This window comes from Ovis canadensis, chromosome X, assembly GCF_042477335.2.
Source record: "Ovis canadensis isolate MfBH-ARS-UI-01 breed Bighorn chromosome X, ARS-UI_OviCan_v2, whole genome shotgun sequence".
Taxonomy (NCBI): domain Eukaryota; kingdom Metazoa; phylum Chordata; class Mammalia; order Artiodactyla; family Bovidae; genus Ovis; species Ovis canadensis.
This window is the reverse complement of record NC_091727.1, coordinates 39,241,724-39,263,032: the sequence shown is the minus strand read 5'-3', so window position 1 is coordinate 39,263,032 and position 21,309 is coordinate 39,241,724. Positions and strand designations below refer to the sequence as shown.

The 21,309-nt window shown below is 40.2% G+C and overlaps 1 protein-coding gene across 2 annotated transcripts in view; it reads right to left on the bottom strand.

Annotated features, from left to right (window-relative positions):
• Positions 1–21,309, bottom strand: part of OTC (ornithine transcarbamylase) — a 74,854-nt gene that overhangs the window by 51,621 nt on the left and 1,924 nt on the right. For both annotated transcript variants that reach the window (XM_070289889.1, XM_070289890.1), the window contains exons 2-3: positions 8,127–8,265; positions 5,965–6,046 (exon numbers count right to left, since the gene is read on the bottom strand). In XM_070289889.1, the coding sequence (XP_070145990.1) occupies positions 5,965–6,046; positions 8,127–8,265 (221 nt within the window). The remainder of the gene's footprint in view (positions 1–5,964; positions 6,047–8,126; positions 8,266–21,309) is intronic.

Genomic DNA, 21,309 nt, shown 5'->3' with positions numbered 1-21,309 from the left:
CTTCCCAACCCAGGGATCCAACCTGTGTCTCTTGCGTCTCCTGCATTATGGGTGGATTCTTTACCGAATGAGCCACCAGAAAAGCCCAAGAACAGGATACTGGCGCTGGATAGCTAAGATGCATATCAAAGGAATGATTTCCATGAGCCCAGACTCTTGTATCTTCCAATACATAGAAAAGCACTAAATTCATTAACTTGAGATGTCTGGCATCTTTCATTAATGGTAATCGTTTGATGTTCCAACGACCTGGTTTTAAGTTCAGAATTCCTATATATCCTGGCTCCTCCCTGACCTCTTCTGAGCAGTCCCTCAGAGCTAACTGAGAGACTGCCTCCCGGGCTTCAGTCCTCAGCAAGTCCACTCAATAAAACACAATTCTCAACTTTCAGTTTGTGGAATGTTTTTCAGTCAACAAAGCCTTCAGCAGTTCTTGAAGGAGATAAAATGGGAAGCCATTGCCTCCAAAAAGGAATTACCTCTGCAGTTTTTGGTCACCCATTAGAAAGAAGCCTCAGACCCAGGTCCAAAAGCACAGGTCAAGCATTTGACAGTTTAGCTGATCTGGATGGCATTAAGTGCTTCAGTGGCGCTAGTGGTAAGCAACATGCTTGCCAATGCAGGAGACACAGGAGACGCAGGTTCAATCCCTGGATCAGGAAGATGCCCTGGAGGAGGAAATGCCAACCCAGTCCAGTATTCTTGCCTGGGAAATTCCACAGACAGAAGAGCCTGGCAGGTTACAGTCCATGGGGTCACAAATCGTGGGACACAACTGAGCATGACTTAGCATGCAGCACACTTATGGAAGATGTCAGACATTCTGAGAAACCACCAGGAGCTGCCATTGCTGAGGAGAGGAGGGCACAGGGACAGATCTCTATTCTCTCTTCACTCTTCATCCGGAGGGAGTTTGTTTTTATCTCTTTCACTTCTGCATACATATCAGATATTTTTGAAAAAAGGATTTCATCTGTTAATATCTAAATTTCTGTCTGAGAAAATAAAAGTGCATCTTACTTTGCTCTTTCTTTTCTTCAGGGATCCCTGCAAGCTTTGGAAGAAGGGGTATAAACAGAATTCACGTAGGAAATGTGAGGGCTCCAGGGGTTCTTGCTGGTAGAGATAAGGCAACTGTTGCCCTCTCTGAGCTTTACTTTCATACCCATGGCATAGTATCACGGTTTCTATATTACCAGCTTTGCAAAACGACAAATTTGAAAGAGCTTGGAAAGCACTAACTTCTATTTTACCTTGAAAGTCAAATACCAGTGTTAAATAAGGAAAGGAACCACCTCTTAGGATGCCCTGTGCATTTTTCCATCCAATACTGCGGTTACCGAGATTAATAAATGTATCCGTCTGTCTGCTCAATTAATTTGCAATGAAGGAGTATAATCATCAGTAGTCACACAGGAGAATTGTCTGGTTTGCCAGGCTGGCATACACAAAAAGTGAGTGAGGAATGAATGAGCTACAGCTACACACAGCGACATTGATACAGCTCCCAAACATAATGCTGAGCAAAAGAAGCCAGACACAAAAGAGCAGGTATTGAATGACTCCATTTCTATAAAGTTCGAAAACAGCTAAACTAATCTGTGAGGTTAGAAGCCAGGATAATGATTACCCTTGCGGGGTGGGGCAGAGAGTAGCAAATGGAAGGAGATACAAGGGAGGACTTCTGGGTGCTATTCACATCGTTTCTCTATCTGGGTATTAGTTACAAGGACGTATAAAAATTCATTGAACTGTGTAATTAATGATTTGTGCATTTTTCTGTATGTGTCTTACATTTTAATAAAAATATTACATGAGTAATAAATATGGCTTGATTTGGGTGGAGAATTTTATTTTGTCTCCTAAGATAAAGGTGATGGCACCCCACTCCAGTACTCTTGCCTGGAAAATCCCATGGACAGAGGAGCCTGGCAGGCTGCAGTCTATGGGGTCGCTACGAGTCGGGCATGACTGAGCGACTTCACTTTCACTTTCATGCATTGGAGAAGGAAATGGCAACCCACTCCAGTGTTCTTGCCTGGAGAATCCCAGGGATGGGGGAGCCTGGTGGGCTGCTGTCTATGGGGTCGCACAGAGTCGTACACGACTGAAGCGACTTAGCAGCAGCAGCAGCAAGATAATACTAGGGAAACCCCAGTGGCTCAGACAGTAAAGAATCTTCCCACAATGCAGGAGACCCAGGTTCGATCCCTGGGTCAGGAGGATCCCCTGGAGGAGGGCATGGCAACCCGCTCCAGTATTCTTGTCTGGGAAATCCATGGACAGAGGAGCCATGGCGGGCTACAGTCCATGATGTCGCAAAGAGTCAGATAAGACTGACCAACTAACAAGCTAATACTGCTGTATCGTTGCAACTCAGGTTTGAGATAGAATCCTCAAGGATTATCCAGTGAGGATCACCCCATCCCAGAGGCTGGCACAAATCTGGAGTCGAAATAGACAGTTTTAATTATGTCTTATTTTCATTCTAAACAGCAGGGTAATAGGTTTTGATGAAAAATTGTGCCAACAGACAACTATTAAGATGCACATGTACATAATAGAAATGTACTGCCATGTTTTGGGTTGAGGTTTACCATTTCTATATGCATTGAAATTAGCTGCTTACTCTGACTGATTCTCCTACTATTGAGTTTGGCAGGATGCCATCTCAATGAAACCCATGGGTATTTATTGAAGATCATGATGAATACTCTGAACCATAACTTTTATGGTCATATGTTCCTTTTCTCATTTATTTGTTGTTTGTAATTTTGTGCAGATTTCTATAAAGAGCACTTCTTTATAGAAAATCATCATTTAACAAAATGCTTAATGCCACCTATAGAAACAATTTTGCTGGAATAAAACATGACTAACATGTGCTCAAATTAAATTAGACATTTAAAAATATGTTTAATAATAGCTTCTAATCCTGGGTCTGCCATTTATTAGCCATATGTCTGTGGGCCTTTTGCTGAACTTATTTTAGCCTATTTTCCTCAGTGGTCTCACCCTCATGGAGTTGTCCTGAGGATTAAGTGAGATAATCCATGTAATTAATGTAGAGCACTTAGTATAGGGTCTGTTCCCAAAAGCTTATTAAATCTTCACTCTTGGTTTTATTAGTAGCTTATCTACCACATGACATGTGCATGGTAAAACTGATCACTTATTCAGGGATATGTGAAATTAAAAATAACATTTGAACAGAGAAACATGGTAGACAACATCAACAGGTAAGAAAAAAATAATTTGAGAAAAACGTAACATTGAGAAAATTGTATGTATTTAATCAATTCTTTGATGGCTTCAGAAAAGAATACCTCTCTTAAGTACTAATGATTTTTAAAAATGATAACCAGTGTTGAAAAGGAGAAGAATTTCAGAACTACTGGCTGGTTTATACCATATTCATTTTTCCATTGCTGGACATCAGATGTCAATGTGACCTTTAAAGGACCCAGCTTTAAAGAACAAAATGTTCTCATCGGTTTTCTTCCTAGGACTATAAAGATTAGGTGACACCTTATATGTTTCCTTTCTTCCTCCTTCCTTCTCTCAAGGGGCAAGGGGAGTGCATTAACAAGAACAGTAAATGTGAGATCTGAACCCTGGTGCTATTTGTATTAATTGCATGAACTTAGCAAGTCACTTGATCCCTCTGAACTCCATTTTGTAATGTATTTGAGATACCTCATTACTGGTCCTTACAACGCAAGAACTGCATGAAGTAGTTGTTTGCTTCTGAGCCCTAGAAAGCTCTGATGCTTGTAAGTAGGATAAGATACACAAAGAATCAACAAATAGGTTTTCATCTGTGGTACCTTTTCCTCGATCCTATCCATTTGCCCTTTGGGGCAGTCATGTTATTGATTCAAGGGAGGTCTGATGGAGTAGAAATGCAAAGAGAAAAAAGAGGTGATGAATTTCAAAATAGGTTTTTTGAAACTCATTACAGCAAACATAATTTGAGAAAAAAGATATTTTGAGTGTCAACAGCTAGGATTTCAAGTACAAACAACAGACTTGAAAGAATGCATAGGTAGTTAAAGCCAGTTTTTCCTCCTCCTTTATCACCTGGGAACTGGAGGGGAAGAAGATGAAGAGCAAGAGTGAAAAAGCAATAGAAACAGACACTGGTGGACCTTTGTACTCTGCTGTCTGTCCCCCAGGCCACGTACTGAAGGGTGGGAAGCATAGTGGAAATTTCAGATTGTTAAGGGACCAGACCTGAGCCACGACAGGCTCAACAAGCTATACTAGGCCTAAGATTCAGATACTTGTAAAACCTGAGTCATGATTCCGGGAAACCACACCCTGGGAAAGTCCCCGCTGGTGCCAAACCTGAACCAATCCAGATAGGGATGCGGGATTTGAAAATCGTTCGTGCGCGCGTGTGTACGGCTCAGCCAATCACTACCCGCCAGCTGTACTAAGAACCGCCTGTATAAAAGCAGCTGTGATTCAGAGCTCGGGGCTCTCATCAAGACTCCACTGCGCTGGATGAGACAGGAGCCCTAGCTCGAGCTAGCAATAAAACCCCTTTATGATTTTGCATTGCTGTGGACGTCTTATTCTCTCTGTTTTGGGGACTTGGACTTCGGGCATAACAAGATGAGTTTGGGGGACACCAGAGCTGAGAACATCTGTCTCTTTTAAGACAGAGTTCAAGGAAGGAGTAAATATTCTAGAACTCCCTGGCACCCAGAAAGAGGAAGGAACAATAGAGAGAGTCTTGCAGTATCTCTGTGCCCACTGTGGCATGGAGAGCTGACAAGAGCTTGAGAGTATAACCAAGCAGGACCCCATAGGATCATCTCAGGGACAGACCTTCCCCCATATCCTCTGTTTCAGCTCCTCTCTGAGACACCTAGATAATAATATTTGGTGTATATAGTATTTGGTGTAGTAAATTCTCAGAGTTGTTTATCTAATGTGAAAAATCCCCACCAAATGGAAGATGTTAACTACTTGATGACTCTGATCACCTAGCCCCAGGCCTCCTGGACTCTAAGGACTGATAATGTTAACCCCTGTGACACTACCCTTCTAACTCACTCACCATCAGCCAATCATTGTGCACAAACCGATCAAGTACCTGCAACCCCCACCCTACCCCCTCACCTGGCTTTTAAAAATGATTTATCGAAAATCTTCAGGAAGCTCAAGTTGTTTTAAGGCTTAAGCCAACTTGTCTCCTTGCATGGCTTTGCAGTAAACCTTTCTCCGCTCCAAACTCCAACATTTCAGTTTGTTTGGTCTCACTGGAAGTCAGGCACACAAACTTGCGTCAACAAGTGAGCCAAACCAAGAGCTATCTCAGATCTTGTGATCAGAATTAAAACAAACTCCTCCACATTGAATGGGAGCCAGTCAAGGTCCAGTAGGGATACAGAAGTCCCAGCAGATTCCAACATAGACATTTGATGATGATGTCCTGATGATCAAAGACCAGATCCCTATAGCCCTAGATGCCTTGACATTGAGATTCTCTCTAGGACTTAACCATGACTGTGGGGAAAGTGTGAAGAGACCCTAAACTGACAAAGTAAATGATGAAATGACAGGATTTGGATTGCAGAGACTGTTTCCACCATCCAGCAGAATTGGTATAAACAAGGAAAAGCTCTTTACACATTAGAAAAATGCACATTTCTTGCTCATGTTGAATTGAAAGCCTGAGAATTTATGACCACTAATATTCTGTACTGAACATGAATTATTTGAGATGTCTACTCAAGTCCTCATGGAATTCCTACAGATGAGGCTTATCTTCCTGCTTGCAGCTGCTGTGAGAATCAGAAAGAACATTCAGAGGCTTCCATTGCTACTCTTGGTGACATTGTTTTCCCTTTGTTGTTGCCAAAGAGACAGATAAATCTCACCACTGGGCTCCTCCTCCCAGGTCCTCACCTGTTGGCCCCCTCTGCAACACATGTCCAAGTTTGTCTGTGAACTCACCTGTTTCTGTGGACAATCTTGTTCGAGTACTTCTTTTTTCAAAAATCATGCCTAAGGACTTCCCTTGCAGTAAAGGCAAATACTGAAAGTCAAGGATAATAATCAAATTAAACTAACTAAAATGAAATATACATTTTATATCTACTAGCAAAGATTATATTTTAAGATTTATTCTTTACATTATCAGAAACTAGAATAATTAACACTGCTCCCAAATAAGCATTCATATGTTGTTTACAAAGTGAATTTAAAGAGTTTATTTCCTGTTGTATACAAATAGGGGAGGGAAAGAGGAATCCCACAGCTTATTGACATGTAATGAGAAAGTAATATTAGTTGCTCTGGGTTCAACCTGAACACTTGTTCCAAAATGTATTAATATTTCATACCGGAACCATCTTCTTACTTAAATCTGTGGAAATGTTACAGGGAAGAACTGACTCCATATTGGATCTGTTTCTTTTACTTTAACATTTGCTTCCAGTTGTTTTTGTTCACTAAAAAGATACTGTCCATATATAATGGCCTGCCTTGGTGAAACCTGCTCATCTTCCTGAATGTTAAACCAAAATGCCTTTGTTCAGGACCCTGTCCACCTGTGGATGGCTACAGGAAGGAAGAAATTAACATATCCTATCCCTAAGTCTGGCCATTCCAGGACATATCTGCAAGATTAATGTCCTTTTTACTTTACCTCCTCACCTCCCCCATCTCTCTTCTAGAAAAGAGCCTGGTATCCAGACCCTGATAAGATGGCTATTTTGAGATATTAGTCTGCAGTCTTCTTGGTCAGCCAGCTTTCCGAATAAAGTTGTATTCCTGTCCTCAACCCTTGTCTCTCAAATTCATTGGCCTATCATGAGGCAAGCAGAGCAAGCTTAGACTCAGTAAAAGAAACTTCTACCAATGTTCAATGACTTCAAAGATGCTTGTTTGGGAAGTGTCTTCTCAGCTAGGAACATGTTTCTCTGTCACAACATGGGGCACTCAGACTCCTAAAGATGACACCCCAGAGTTTCAAATACACTTTCATCATGCATCCTTGGGAGAGTGCAAAGGCTTTGTTTCTAGAAGTCATGTGAAAACAATCTGAGTTTGGGTGTGGGGTGGGGCTCTTTCTCCTTCCTCTGCTACAGATGGACTTCCTGATAGGATGAGTTCTGGAACAAATAGATTCCTGCCAGCTAACCTTCCTCACCACAAAGTGTGTAAAACAAAAGCCTGGGGTCTCGAGGAGGGGAGCTTTTCTTCTTATTTCAAGGTGTTCTATAGGAACCAACAGCATTTGGAGCCACACCTGTTTTGGGTTCATTCTTAGGAACTTGGAGAGTTTGTGAGCTAGATAAGAGAATCAAGGTTGTGTACAACTTTCTCAACCTGAAACCAGCTCTTTCAAATGCTTTTGAACAAGCTTGGAATATGAAAATGCTTTCACAGTTAAGCAGTCTAAATGAAGCTGCTGCATTAATTGTGTTTCAAACATAAATTGCTCAAAATGCAGAATAATGCTTCCAGCTGAGCACCATATCCCATTTCTTCTCCTACTTGGTTACCTTTTAATTGGTTCTTTGCTAATCTAAATTTTTAACACCATCACATCATCCTGAATTTTTTGAAATTATCCTAATGATGAAATATCTGATCTTCATCCACCACTGGAATTTGTTGCTAGGAAAAAATATATATATATATCATCCTTATTTTAAATCTGCTAGAAAACAGAAAAGAAGGTAAGGGTAAAAATAAAATCATTCCAGAGAAATGATTCCTTAGGTTCTGATTCAGTTAATAATGACTTTCAACATTTCACATGAAAGAAATGCAATGACTTGTCATTGAATAACTGATTTTTATGCTTTTTGTATGCCTGTGCACTCAGTGATAATCAATTACCTTGCCTGTGTGATTTCATTACTTAGCTACTGTTTAGGAATTTTAATGTATTTTCTTTTCCTTCTTTCTTTGTAAAGGCTGTCTTTCAAAAGGCTGATTGGAACTTCCCTGGTTGTCCGGTAGTTAAGAATTCATGCTTCCATTGCAGGGGGCACGGGTTTGATCGCTGGTCAGGAAACTAAGATCCCTCATGCCATGCCATGCAGCCAAAAGAAAAAAAAAAAAGACTGATTGGTAACAGTGGAAGGTAATATGGAAATACCACATACCTCTCCTTTTTGTTTTATCCTGAATTTCAGATCTGCTGATAGCCATAGCATATATTTAATTTCTTCTCCTGTAAAGTTCTTTAGAGTGAGGAGGTCACGGCCCTTCAGCTGTACTTTATCCTGTACTGGTTGCCCACATCTATGAAAAAGAAAAAGAAAAAGAAAAAGATATATTTAAGAAAACAAAACCCATGTCCTACGATAATTCATTGTTAAATTTTTGAAACAAAATATAGCAAATCATGTGTAAACTCATGTATCTCTGCAAAGTGCTAATGCTTTCAAATTGATATGGCTGTGGTTTACATTTTAGATATCCAGTTTTTTGAATGTTGAGAGGAAAGAAAAACTTGAGGAAAGAGGTTGAATTCTGTGCTGAAAATAATCATAAGTGGCTTTGTTACTTCATAGTTAGTCAAGTTACCCAAATTCTCTGCTTAAATTTCTCACCTAGAAAATGAGTATAAGAAGCTTATAGAGTTTGTTGTGAGGATGAAATTATTCGATACATGGAAATCAGATAGTGTCTGGCATATAATAAGTATTTGATAAATTTTAGCTAGTACTATTGAAATCATTGTTTAGCCACTAAGTTGAGTCTGACTCTCTGCAACTCCATGGACTGCAGCCCACCAGGCTCCTCTGTCCATGGGATTTCCCAGGCAAGAATACTGGAGTGGGTTCCAATTTCCTTCTCCAGGGGACCATCCCGACCCAGGGATGGAACCCACGTTTCCTGCAATGGCAGGTGGATTCTTTACCACTGAGTCACCAGGGAAGCCCCGAAACCGAAATCATTAGATGGTACAAATAGAATTTGTATGTACATACAAGAGAAAACAATTTCATTCATTTTCCTCTGCTGCCTTTCAAATCTATCGTTGAAGAATTGTTCTTTGTTGTCCCCGGTCAGCTACAGTGGACCCTGTGGCTTTTCTAGTAACTTTCAGGGAAAGACAAAGTTCTCTGCTTACTTTACTCCCTCAAAGAGTCTTGGTTAAAGAATGTATAACAATAATGATAATTTCTTTGACTTTAAGAAATGTACTACAGGTTAATACCTTTTCCTTCCAGCTCATGCCTAATTTAAGCTGGCTTCCTCCACAGGGGAAGGGGAACCATGAGCTGTTTCCTCTGTTTCCTTACATTCAGTTCCTCCAAGTAAAGTCAAAGGAAGGTGAGGAGTTAAGGGCCAGGCAAAGTCTGGTTCTGTTCTAGTAATCTAGCATTGGTATAGGTGTTTAAGGCTGATTCTTTTCTGGGGTACTTTTGAGGGTCCATGGAAGAAGTCTCTCATCACTGGGAATTTCTCATAGCAGTTCTTGATGGCGGACATTTACATCGTCTTTGCCATTCAAGGAAACATATCCAAACTCTTTTTGCTGCGATCTCCCCAACGTGGGTGCTTCGGGAAGTCTTTTGGTCATAATGTGACACAGCGCCATGATAGGTCTCTTTCTTCATCCATATTGGTTCATGGGAAACCCTGCATGTTCTTTGCTCTGACTAGAGTTGAGTCTGTCCCAGCATAGACTCTTGTTCTGCCATCAAAACAGCTAGCCAGCCAGTCCCTCTCTATATTTTCCACTTATAGGCCTGACTTCACTGTGCTGTCTCCAAGCTCTCCTATTGAAGATATTAGTGCCATCATAGCCACTTGCCCTAATCTTGAGGTGAGGGAATAATTCTCATCCATGTGAGGCGCATCATATACAATGGTTGTTGCTGTTGTTCAGTTGCTAAGTCATCTCCGACTCTTTACGACTCCATGGACTGTAGCACTCCAGGCTCCTTTGTCCTTCACAATCTCCCAGAATTTGCTCAGATTCATGTCCATTGAGTTGGTGATGTTATCTAACCATCTCAGTCTCTGCTGCCCTCTTCTCCTTCTGTTTTCTATCTTTCCCAGCATCAGGGTCTTTTCCAGTGAGTTGGCTGTTCTCATCAGGTAGCCAAAGTATTGTAGCTTCAGCTTCAACATCAATCCTTCCAGTGAACACCCAGGACTGATTTCCTTTAGGATTAACTGGTTTCATCTCCTGGCTATCCAAGGGACTCTCAAGAGTCTTCTATCCAGCACCACAGTTTGAAAGCATCAATTCTTCGGTGCTCAGCCTTCTTTATGGTCCAATTCTCACGTCCATACATTACTGGAAAAACCATAGCTTTGACTGTATGGACCCTTGTTGGCAAAGTGATGTCTCTGCTTTTTAATATGCTATCTAGGTTTGTCATAGCTTTCCTTTCAAGGAGCAAGCATCTTTTAATTTCATAGCTGCAGTCTCTGTCCACAATGATTTTGGAGCCTAAGAAAATAAAATCTGTCACAGCTTCCACTTTTTCCCTTTCTATTTGCCATGTAGTGATGGGACCAGATGCCACGATTTAGTTTTTTATACAATGGTACATAGCTAAAATCCTCTTCAAATCTACAACTCACCTCCCGGTTTCTACAATCCATTTTAAAAGCTGGAGGCAATCACCAGTGGGTTGCAAAACTAATTCTTGTGTACCTCCTTGGCAAGCCCTGTTTTAGTGGTCTAGCATCTCACTTCGGATTGAGGAAAGAGTCAGAACCTATAGGGCCTGGGCAGAAACTGAGACCAAGTCCCATTTTAACATTCTATTACATTATGATGACAGTAATTGTTATTTGGGATAATCAGTATATAAAATGGACAGCATTTATTCTCAGTGTTCTCTCTATTTAATAATAATTAGTATTGTATACCATTAGAAATTATGAATAACCAAGGTCAAATTATGATTTACCACATATATTAAGCATTCATTTTACTTGGAGTAAGATGACTGTCAGAAAATAATCATGCTTGAACTCCAGCCTAAGAAAAAAAGCTTGTGCTACTTGAGATGAAGAGTAAATTATCTGGTGGAATTTATGTCTTTTTGCACTGATAACAAGATAATAAGTAAGAAAATAACAAATTCTCTCAATTTGTTGTTTTCACTGCATGATGTCAAATAACTCAGACAAATGTATATTTTACTAAGTATCCAACTTTCTAGCAGAGCTTGTTTAATGTTCAGAAGGTGAATAGATTTTTTTCAGTAGACCTTTTATGAGATAAAGCCCTTCAGAGATTCTAATTAGTAAGGAAAGGGGCTTCCATAAAGATGGAGGGTTTGTGGGTTAGCTGGCTAATGATTAATTAATAGATTTAATACAAGATCTAATGATATATTCAACTCTAATAAGGATTAGCGTTTTCAGCCTATATGTGCATTAAAATTTTGCTCAACATTCCTAAGACCTACCATTGTCTTCAACTTTTAAAAATGTGTGATTCAAACACTCTTCAGATGGAAATTTCTTTAAAGCAATTGTCTCAATTGTTTTATTACAGATGCAAAACATTAAAAAATTTTGAAGATAGGTCTACAATATATGTTTACTTACTTATATGTATTACTATCCTAATAGATTATGCACATAACAAAACATAAAAAAGAAATAAAAATTTTAAAGTGTAGAATAAGATTCAGATATTTTAAAAATAAATTTGTAAGTATACAAAAAAATTGCTAGCTAAAGAAGTTTCTAGAATAGATATTCATTTTCTTCCTTTTATTGGAACCCTAGTAAAAAGCTTACAAAATTGTGTCCAAGATCTGGGTAGTAACAGAAAACAATTGGATAACTTTAGAGATGTGGCAGTTAGGCAGGAAATTTAATTTTATGTGTGTATTCTGCTTTTATGTTTGGCTCTGATAATATTAACTAGTGACACTATCTAGTACTATTTAGGGCTTGGAATATACAAGTACTGATATTGTTGAGAAGTAAATTCTTTGGTATTCATGCATTTTTCTCTGTCAGTTGGATCCTTCTAGGGATCTGTAAACAGGTTTAACATGTCTGGCTTGGGATGGAGGCATGGCAGCTTAATCTTTCCCAATTCACACTGTCAACTACAAATAGGCACTTGCCATGGGCACTTACCATCTACCTCTACAAGGATTAAATCATGAGCTACTGTAGCTGCTGACCTTCAACACTCCATGAAAGGAGTTCAGGGTGGAGAGCAGGAATGAGGCACTCTGTGCTCAGGGGAAAAGCTGGCAGGACAGATCTTTAGATAGTAGATAAATTCAGGAGCTAATTTTATGAGTCCAATTCCTGTATCTCCCCATATTTAGAAAAGCACTAAAATCCTTCACAGTGATGACTGTTCTTCATGACTAGCAAAAGCTTCCCGAGACTAGTAGAAACCTTCTGGAAAAATATGTGCTTGATTGCATGTACTTCCCCTTTACCAAAATCTCATACATACTGACCTTCCCCACTGTCTCCTTGGAGCAGTCTCTTAGAGCTATCTGAGGTGCTCTCTCCCAGGCTGCAGTCCACATCTCATTTTGCATCCACACCCCAATAAAACTTAACTCGCAACTCTCATGTTGTGCGTTTTTAAGTCAACAACATTTAAGGCAGCTCTGAGAGTATAATTTCTTCTGGAATAAGGTCCAAACAACATAAAATCACAGAAGATAAACTTTCTTGACGCTATGTCTTACAATAACACATTAACATCCCATGGGTTAAGATGTCGCCTGATATTATATTAAAAGGGGAAGGAAAAAACTTTCCTGGAAAACCCCACTCCCTAGATTCAAGAAATTTGGGAAATATCACTATAGTTGTTGAATTTGCATCCACCAAAACCAGGAAAAACAAACCATGAGCTAATTTTCAGGCCTTTTTTAATTCCCTAGAGTTCAAGCTCTGACTCCTGGCTATACTGGAGCCCACGAAAGCTGAGTTGCCAAACTCCAACACTTAAGGGATTCAGTATCCTCCCTTACTTTCAGCCCCTAGAGGGTTTTGTTATGTTTGTGTGCTTAGTCACTCAGTCATGTCCAACTCTTTGCAACACCATAGAGTGTAGCCCACCAGGCACCTCTGTCCAGGGGGATTCTCCAGGCAAGAATACTGGAGTCCATGCCCTCCTCCAGGGGATCTTCCCAACCCAGGGACTGAATCCAGGTCTCCCACATTGCAGGCGGATTCTATACTGTCTGAGCCACCTGGGAAGCCCTTGTTGCATCTACTCTGATCTAAATACTCACAGGACTATATGCTTCATTGAATGCATATCATAGATTTTAGAATTGTGGTGGTGTGGTTGAATCTCAGAGAAAAATAATTGGAAATGAAAAGGAAATGGAAATTTTGCAGAGCACTGATTTTTTTCCCCCCTTCCTATTAAAGTAAATAGCAAAATAATGGTGAAAGAGGAGGGGCAGCAACACCTTTAGCTGCTTCAAAAGAGCTTCAACTTCCACCTCTTTATTGCCCAAACAGAAAACAGATTGGAAGAGGTAAAAGGTCTCTGAAGCTTTCTCAAGTTTGTCCTTACAAACTTTAAGAAATTTCTAAGTTGGAGGTAGGGTTAGAGTTAGCGCTGATATTCTGCTTTTGGGATTGTGTTGTGAGAGGCTCTTTTTATTTCTCCATTGACAGATTTGAGTTTAAAAATAGAAGTCACCAACATCCTGCTCGAATATTCCCTTCTTGTCCAGACCGTTCATTTTCAAATTTACGTAGTGACAGAAGCCTTATTTCAAATTCTTTTCCTTAGACCACAAGAGATGAGAAGAATACCTCTTTGTGTCTCTAGTCTCCACAGGGTGGCAGCTGATATGTGGCCCTCCTTCCTGTTACTGTGGAATCACACCTCCAATAAACCAATAAATCTTAGCAGATAAGCTATTAAAAAAAAAAAAACAGTTCTGGCTTTGCACAGCAGTGAGGGACTGTAAATAACTATTAAATCTGAAGCCATGTAAAACAACCTTCAATGGGAGAAATCACAATTGTTCTGTGACTTAAGTTTTTTTGGCAAAACATTACAAACTCTCTTATAGTCAGTTATAAAGGCTTAGGGAAATGAAAAAAAGAGTAAAACTGATATATATTTAGTACATTGTCATTTAAAACATTAGAAACATCAAGAATTACAGTGTTTTATTTCTTTGTAAAAATTATCAGGTAGTTTGCACAGTGTATGCTGTCTTCTTATCACGTTTGTTATGCTTTGGTGAATTGTTATACTTCTAAGTTTGAATCAACTTCCAACATTTTATTCTTTGAACTCTTAATATTGTGAAATCTCTCTGAGAATTCCTTTAATTCTTTAAATATTTATTATTTGGCTGCTCTGGGTCTTAGTTATGGCATGTGGAATCTTCTAGTTGTAGCACATGGGATCTAGTTCCCTGACTAAGGATTGAACCTGGGTCCCCTGCATTGGGAGCACAGAGTCTTAACCACCTGACCACTAGGGAAGTCCTGAGAATTCCTTTAGTATGGAATGTTTTACTGGTATCACTTCCTCTGGAATATCTCCATACTTTTGGTCACACCACTGTACTCATTTATGTCGATAAGTTCGTCTTCACTAAGTTTCTCTAGCTACATAGCTAGAACCTCTCAAATAGTAGCAGGGTCAACAACCCCACAGTCAGCTATTTCTTCTATAAATACATTTGCATTCACATTTAACTTGTCGATGTTATCATTTTTCTTTCTCTGCTGCATTTTCACCTCTTTCAGACAACTCTGTCTTTTAATTATCCATTTTTTATTAAAATGTCACATGGGCTTATCACTGGAAGAAGAGAAGGCAGAACAACTATACTCTTTAATGTCTGTAGGTGAACTGGTTAACAGCTGCACAGTGAGCAATCAGCAACAGACTTTGAAAGAAGTGATGTGATTGGTCACTGATCATGCAGTGCATCTGTTATGTACACAGTGATTTGTGAACTGAAGAGGCAGCAATGGATGGATGTGAGGGTTGGACAATAAAGAAAGCTGAGCGCTGAAGAATTGATGTGTTTGAACTGTGGTGTTGGAGAAGACTCTTGAGAGTTCCCTGGACTGCAAGGAGATCCAACCAGTCCATTCTGAAGGAGATCAGCCCTGGGATTTCTTTGGAGGGAATGATGCTGAAGCTGAAACTCCAGTACTTTGGCCACCTCATGCGAAGAGTTGACTCATTGGAAAAGACTCTGATGCCGGGAGGGATTGGGGACAGGAGGAGAAGGGGACGACCGAGGATGAGATGGCTGGATGGCATCACTGACTCGATGGACGCGAGTCTGAGTGAACTCCAGGAGATGGTGATGGACAGGGCGGCCCGGCGTGCTGCGATTCATGGGGTCACAAAGAGTCGGACACGACTGAGCGAATGAACTGAACTGAACTGAACTGAGCCAGCAATGACATTTTTACTTTAGGCAACTAAACCCAATTAATGTCCCATGGCAACTGAAATTTGAACTGTGTACTTGGGAGACTGGTGTTATTTACTAAACTGTGGTAAGTAAAATTCCTACGTGTGAGGACCATACAAAGGAACGCCTGTTTGTACCCAAGATACGTTCCATCATAGGCTTCCTTTCACATACTACTCCCTCTGTCCACGACACTCGCCCCACAGCCATCAAGCTCTCTTTCTCATCCTTAGGCTGGGGGCTTAAATACCACCTCCTATGAGACTCCTTCCCTGACTGTACCAAGTAATCTCTGCTTTGGCTTCATTTTCCTCAAAACACCTATCACAATTTTTAATACAGCAGGTTGGCCAGAAAGTTTGTTCAGGTTAGAAACCAGAAGGAACTTTCTGGCCAACCCAATATATTTGTGTCTGTCCTCTGCTTACTTTTTTTTTTAAGATCTTTTTTAAAAATATTTATTTACTTATTTTTGCCTGCGTCAAGTTTGAGTCACAGCACATGGGATCTGTTGTGGCATACAGACTTCTCCCTAGTTGTGGCACTCGGGCTCCATAGTTGTAGTGCTTAGACTTAGTTGCCCTGCAGCACATGGAATCTTAGTTCCCCAACCAGCGATTGAACCCAAGTTCCCTGCGTTGGAAAGCAGATTCTCAACCACTAGGCCACCAGGGAAGTCTCTGTTCACTGCTTACTTTTAATCTTCCCATTAAATTACATGACCCACAATGTCAGAGGTCCTGCCTGTTTTATACGTTAATATATCCTGGTGCTGCTTGCAATGCCTGGAATATAGTAGGCATTCACTAAATATTTCTTAAGTAAATGAATGATTGAGTGAGGTAGAAGTAAATCAATTTGTATAAGAAATTCAGCAGATTTCTGGGCATGAATTTAGAGAGATTTTCCGTGATGGATTTTTAAGGCCCTGACTGAAGTCTGATGACCAAAAAAGATACTAAAAGTGCCCCACCCCAAAAAGAATTAATGTTGAGGCAAGAGCAAGTGTGGATAGTGGTCCAGGCTGAACACAAGGCCTAAGAGTCATGGAGGAGAATTGATTATGGCCTGGTATGTTGCTAAAGCTGAAATTCTCTAAGATTCTACAGTATTTGCATCACTCAGAAGAATAGTTGGACATATACACATGAAACAACAACAACAAAAAAGCATTATAACCTTGAATCCTACAGGTAGTAGCCTGAGACAAGTACAAAAACTAGAAAACTGGTGAGAGTGCCTGGTGGGTGAGTTTTTGTCCATAGCACCATGAGGGTCAAATCCAAAATACATTAATAATGAACTATACCAATATCTTGGTTACCTCTTTCCATGAACCCCTTTTGGACAGAATACGTTCCCAGGGTTCTTGGGGACAAAAAGATTGGAGCAGTAGCTCCTGCCCATCTGTCATACCAGCCTGAGAGGGTTTGAGTGATTAACTGGAAAAATTGTTTTAAGTTATATCTCACCTGGTTAAGGGGTTCATAATGTTTATACCATTGAAAAACCATTAGAGCAGCCACCAGCTTTTCTCAGTTCTATCCAGGAGGTGGGGCAGGAAATGTTGGCTTGGGAAAAAGAACTGTTTTTCATAGATATCAAGAGCTAACCAGGACAGTTTATCACTGAAAGGAAAGCAAACACAATGGTTCCAGTTTAAATTCCTATCCTGTTTACTGTCTCCTTATAGACCTCCCCTTGGCTCCAAAATGGAGTTGCCACACCTCTTTCCTGAGCTACTTAAAAATTAGAGGAAAATTGAAAACCTCCACAATTGTACCACGTTAAAATGCCTCCATTACAGGCACCCTCCTTTTTTTCCCTTGTTTGTGTTAAGCATTTCTTGCTTTCTGGTGATAAACCCACATTCTAGTTAGCCAGATAAAACTGCTGACCTAAATGGCTTTTAAGTTCTCATAGAGACCCTGTGCTTCAGTTGGAAGCAGCCCAGTCTGGTTCATGAGGACCCAAACCAAGACCAGAATCACTGTTTCAGTGTTTCCATAAAATGCTTGGTCTCTTTGTACTCAAGTGTGTCTCCTTGGTAAACCAGACTTAAACCACATTATCATTCTTCAGCCAGCATATAACAGGGAGGATATAGTATTGGAGAAAACAATGAGAAGCATGTATGGATTTTTCCATCAAAACTGTCATGGCAATCAGGTTAAAGCCAGAGCTTTTGAAAAAAGGCAAGACTCATTCATCACATTAATTTTATCCCTTCAAAAAATAATTACAGATGTTTTTCAACCCTAGATCACTGAATGCTAAGAACTTAGGCCAAGGTAATAGTAGACCCTTGTGTTAGCTTTACCCAAATATCTTCCTAGCTAAAAAATGGAAGAGAATTCTCTATTGGCAGAATGAAGCCTTTCATTGCTACAGTGCATTTTCCAACTCTAGTAAACTGTTTGGAGTATGGGGGAAGACCTGGATGTGTTCCCTCGTATAATTATATTTTGTTGGAAGAGAAAGTGCTTAATTTGAGTAAAATGTGGTCAGTGAGAAACAGACTTTGCCAGAGTAGGAAAAAACTCAGTGTTAAATGATATTTTGATCCCCATGGAGAATTTGAGATAAAGACTTTAGCTTCTGGAGGCATAAGAGAGGGCCAATGGATGATACGGCAGAGATTTTTTGGTTTCTTTAACATTAGAGACTGATACAAAAGGCATACTTTCTTGGTGTTTTTTTCCTTCTTTACTGAGATATTTTGGCTTATCTTTAAAAGGGGGTGGAATATTGAATAAGGGTAGATTGGCCAATTTGATCAGTGTGGAAGGATCAAAGTCATCAAGCAATGGAATGAAAAGAGCAGTGGTTTTAAATACTCAAATTCGAGTCCCAGTTTGACTATGACCTTGAGATGATCAGTTTCCATTTTTGGCCTTAAATCCTCATTTGAAAAAGTAAGAAAATCAGTGATCCTTCATGTCTTTGTCTTCCACAACACTCATGAAGTTCATACAAGATTTCCCACAGGCCACACTGGAGCCATCTGAATTCTCAGTGGCCGAACTTTCATTTCATTCCGTTGTTTCCATCTCAGAAAAAAAAATATGCATTGCATATTGCAATGCATGCCAGGGAGAGTGACTCTTTTTTCACAAAACCTTTGAATATGACCCTATTGATCTGGAAAATCAAAGCACAAATTGTTTCCAAATTTCTCTATTATTAAACATAATGATAATTTATTAATAAAAATATACTTGCAGCCTTTCTCACTGTTGCCACATGCTCATATGCAGTATAAATTGCTACTGATAACTAGGTGACTAAAGGATATCAAAGCTAACTTAGATTTGTCAGTATTCTAAAACTGCAAAACTTAGCCCTCATCTGAAAATTGAAGACTGGGATAAGGATTAGCTTCATGTAGACTTACTATTAAAGGGCTGGAAATCAGAAACTGTTGAAAATCTGTGGCCACCTCTCCTTCTTTTATCTTGGTTAAATCACTAAATTACTAAAAATAACAAACTAGAAATAAAACCCCAATTCTACTCTTGGCCAAGGGAAACATCACAACCCCATTCCTTTCTTGGTCTCTTGCCTTGCAGTTTTCTGCAGTCAAGAAATATGTTTTTTAAAAGGCATTTATTTTCAGTTATGAAGGAAAATGTGAATAATCAAAGAGGACTGTTTTCTCTCCACAGCATGAGAGCATGGATGGCCTGTAATGGCTATGTCTGTGTCTGTGTGTCCACGTGTGTGTGGATGGGCATGTGTGTGGGATGAAGGGAACTTAATGAGTTCTGTAAGCCTTTAGAGAAGTCTAGAATGAAATACCTGAAAACCAGTCACCTCCAGCTCCAATCCATAACCTCCACAGAATTGGGTGGCTTAGCTCAATATTCTCTGAAGAAATGTCTATTTGTGAGATGAAATTGAACTGCACTTACAAATGGGTCTTCTCTGATAAAGAAAGATATTTTCTTAGTGGTTTCTTTAAAAGCTGTGTTTCCCATAATAGGCAACAAATCATGGAATACTGTCTATTATCCAAACACAGCCAGGCTCTCGAGCCTTGTTTGTGAGATGAAAAGCCTATGGATTTGGGTGTTTTTGGCAGTCTTGGTGTCTGATCCTATTGATTTTGTAAAAAAAAAAAAAAAAAAAAAAAAAGAAAGAAAGAAAGAAAGAAAATTGACTGAAAATGATTGATCTGGGAGCCGGTGTAGATGGCTTTAGCCTCACTCAAGTGGTTATTTTATCACACCCATGGCCATATGGCTGCTCACTTCAAAACTGTGAAGCCCCTACTTGTGGCATTGCCAAACCCTAACCACATATTTCCTACTACTCTCTAGTGCTAAACTCATGTGGTATATTTCATAACAGGGACCCTCCACCGTTCCAAGAGAGATGGGTGGGGGGTGGCTGGGGGGGGGGGGGTTGAAAAAGAACCTGAATCTCTGAAGAAGGCTGAAAATCAAAGTAAAAATACCATATAAGTGGAGATGACAGGAAGATTTTCTCTGATGTTAATGGGTCATCAAAGACTGTAGGTATTATTGAGTGCTTGCTAAGTCGTTTCAGTTGTGTCCAACTCTTTGCGACCCTATGGACTGTAGACCATCAGGTTCCTCTGTCCATGGAATTTCTCCAGGCAAGAACACTGGAATGGGTTGCCATGCCTGCCTCCAGGGGATCTTCCCCACCCAGGGATCGAACTTGTGTCTCTTATGTCTTCTGCATTGGCAAGCGGGTTCTTCACCATTAGTGCCCCCTGGGAAGCCCCAGTAGGTATTACTGGAGATCAGCAAGTCTGAATTCATCTAACTGGTAGTGTGGCTCACTAAAAGAGTAGGAAAGAAAAATACTCACGCCACATGAAAATGACAGCATTTCCATGTTAAGTCATTTTACAACAGAGACTCATTCTCTATGGTTTCTAATAACATGGGTGATCTGAGGCTTTCATATTTTCAAATAGCCAGTATGGTGAGCTGATTTAGTTTTACTTTAGAAGGCAATGGCACCCCACTCCAGTACTCTTGCCTGGAAAATCCCATGGACGGAGGAGCCTGGTGGGCTGCAGTCCATGGGGTCGCAAAGAGTCGGGCACGACTGAGTGACTTCCTTTTCACTTTTTACTTTCATGCATTGGAGAAGGAAATGGCAACCCACTCCAGCGTTCTTGCCTGGAGAATCCCAGGGACAGGGGAGCCTGGTGGGCTGCCGTCTATGGGGTCGCACAGAGTCGGATACGACTGAAGTGACTTAGCAGCAGCAGTCTTACTTTTGCCTCACCCCCGACTCACTGAGAGATAGCTAGCCAGGATTTTCAGAGTCATAGTCTGGCTACTGGATATATAAAATAGAATGTTAATAAATACTCAAAAGTGCCTAAATATTTGTTTCTTATTTTTGGTTTTGGCTGCGCTGTGTGGCATGTGGGATCTTAGTTCTCCAACCAGGGATCAAACCCGTGCCCCCCTGCAGTGGAAGTGTGGAGTCTTAACCACTGGACCACCAAACAATTTCCTACCTAAATACTTGGAAGAGGTTTTACTAGCAAAAATTTAACCTGTAATAATGTTAAAGGTGGGGGGGGGGGTTCCTTGGTGGCTCAGATGGTAAAGAGCACAACTGCCAATGCAAGAGACATAACAGACATGGGTTCTATCCCTGGGTCAGGAAGATCTCCTGGAGAAGGGCATGGCAACCCACTCCAGTATCTTGCCTGGAGAATTCCATGGACAGAGAAGCTTGGCGGGCTACAGTCCATGAGGTCACAAAGAGTCAAACACGACTGAGTGACTAACACTTTCACTTTCAATGGTAAAAAATCATCACTGTGATTTTCAAAGAAAAGTATAAATTTAAGCTCCAACCTTTGCTTATTCACTCAGTTGATTATTTCTAGCTCAGTGATGAGTCTTTGTTAAAAATGTATGAAATAAAATTTCATCACACT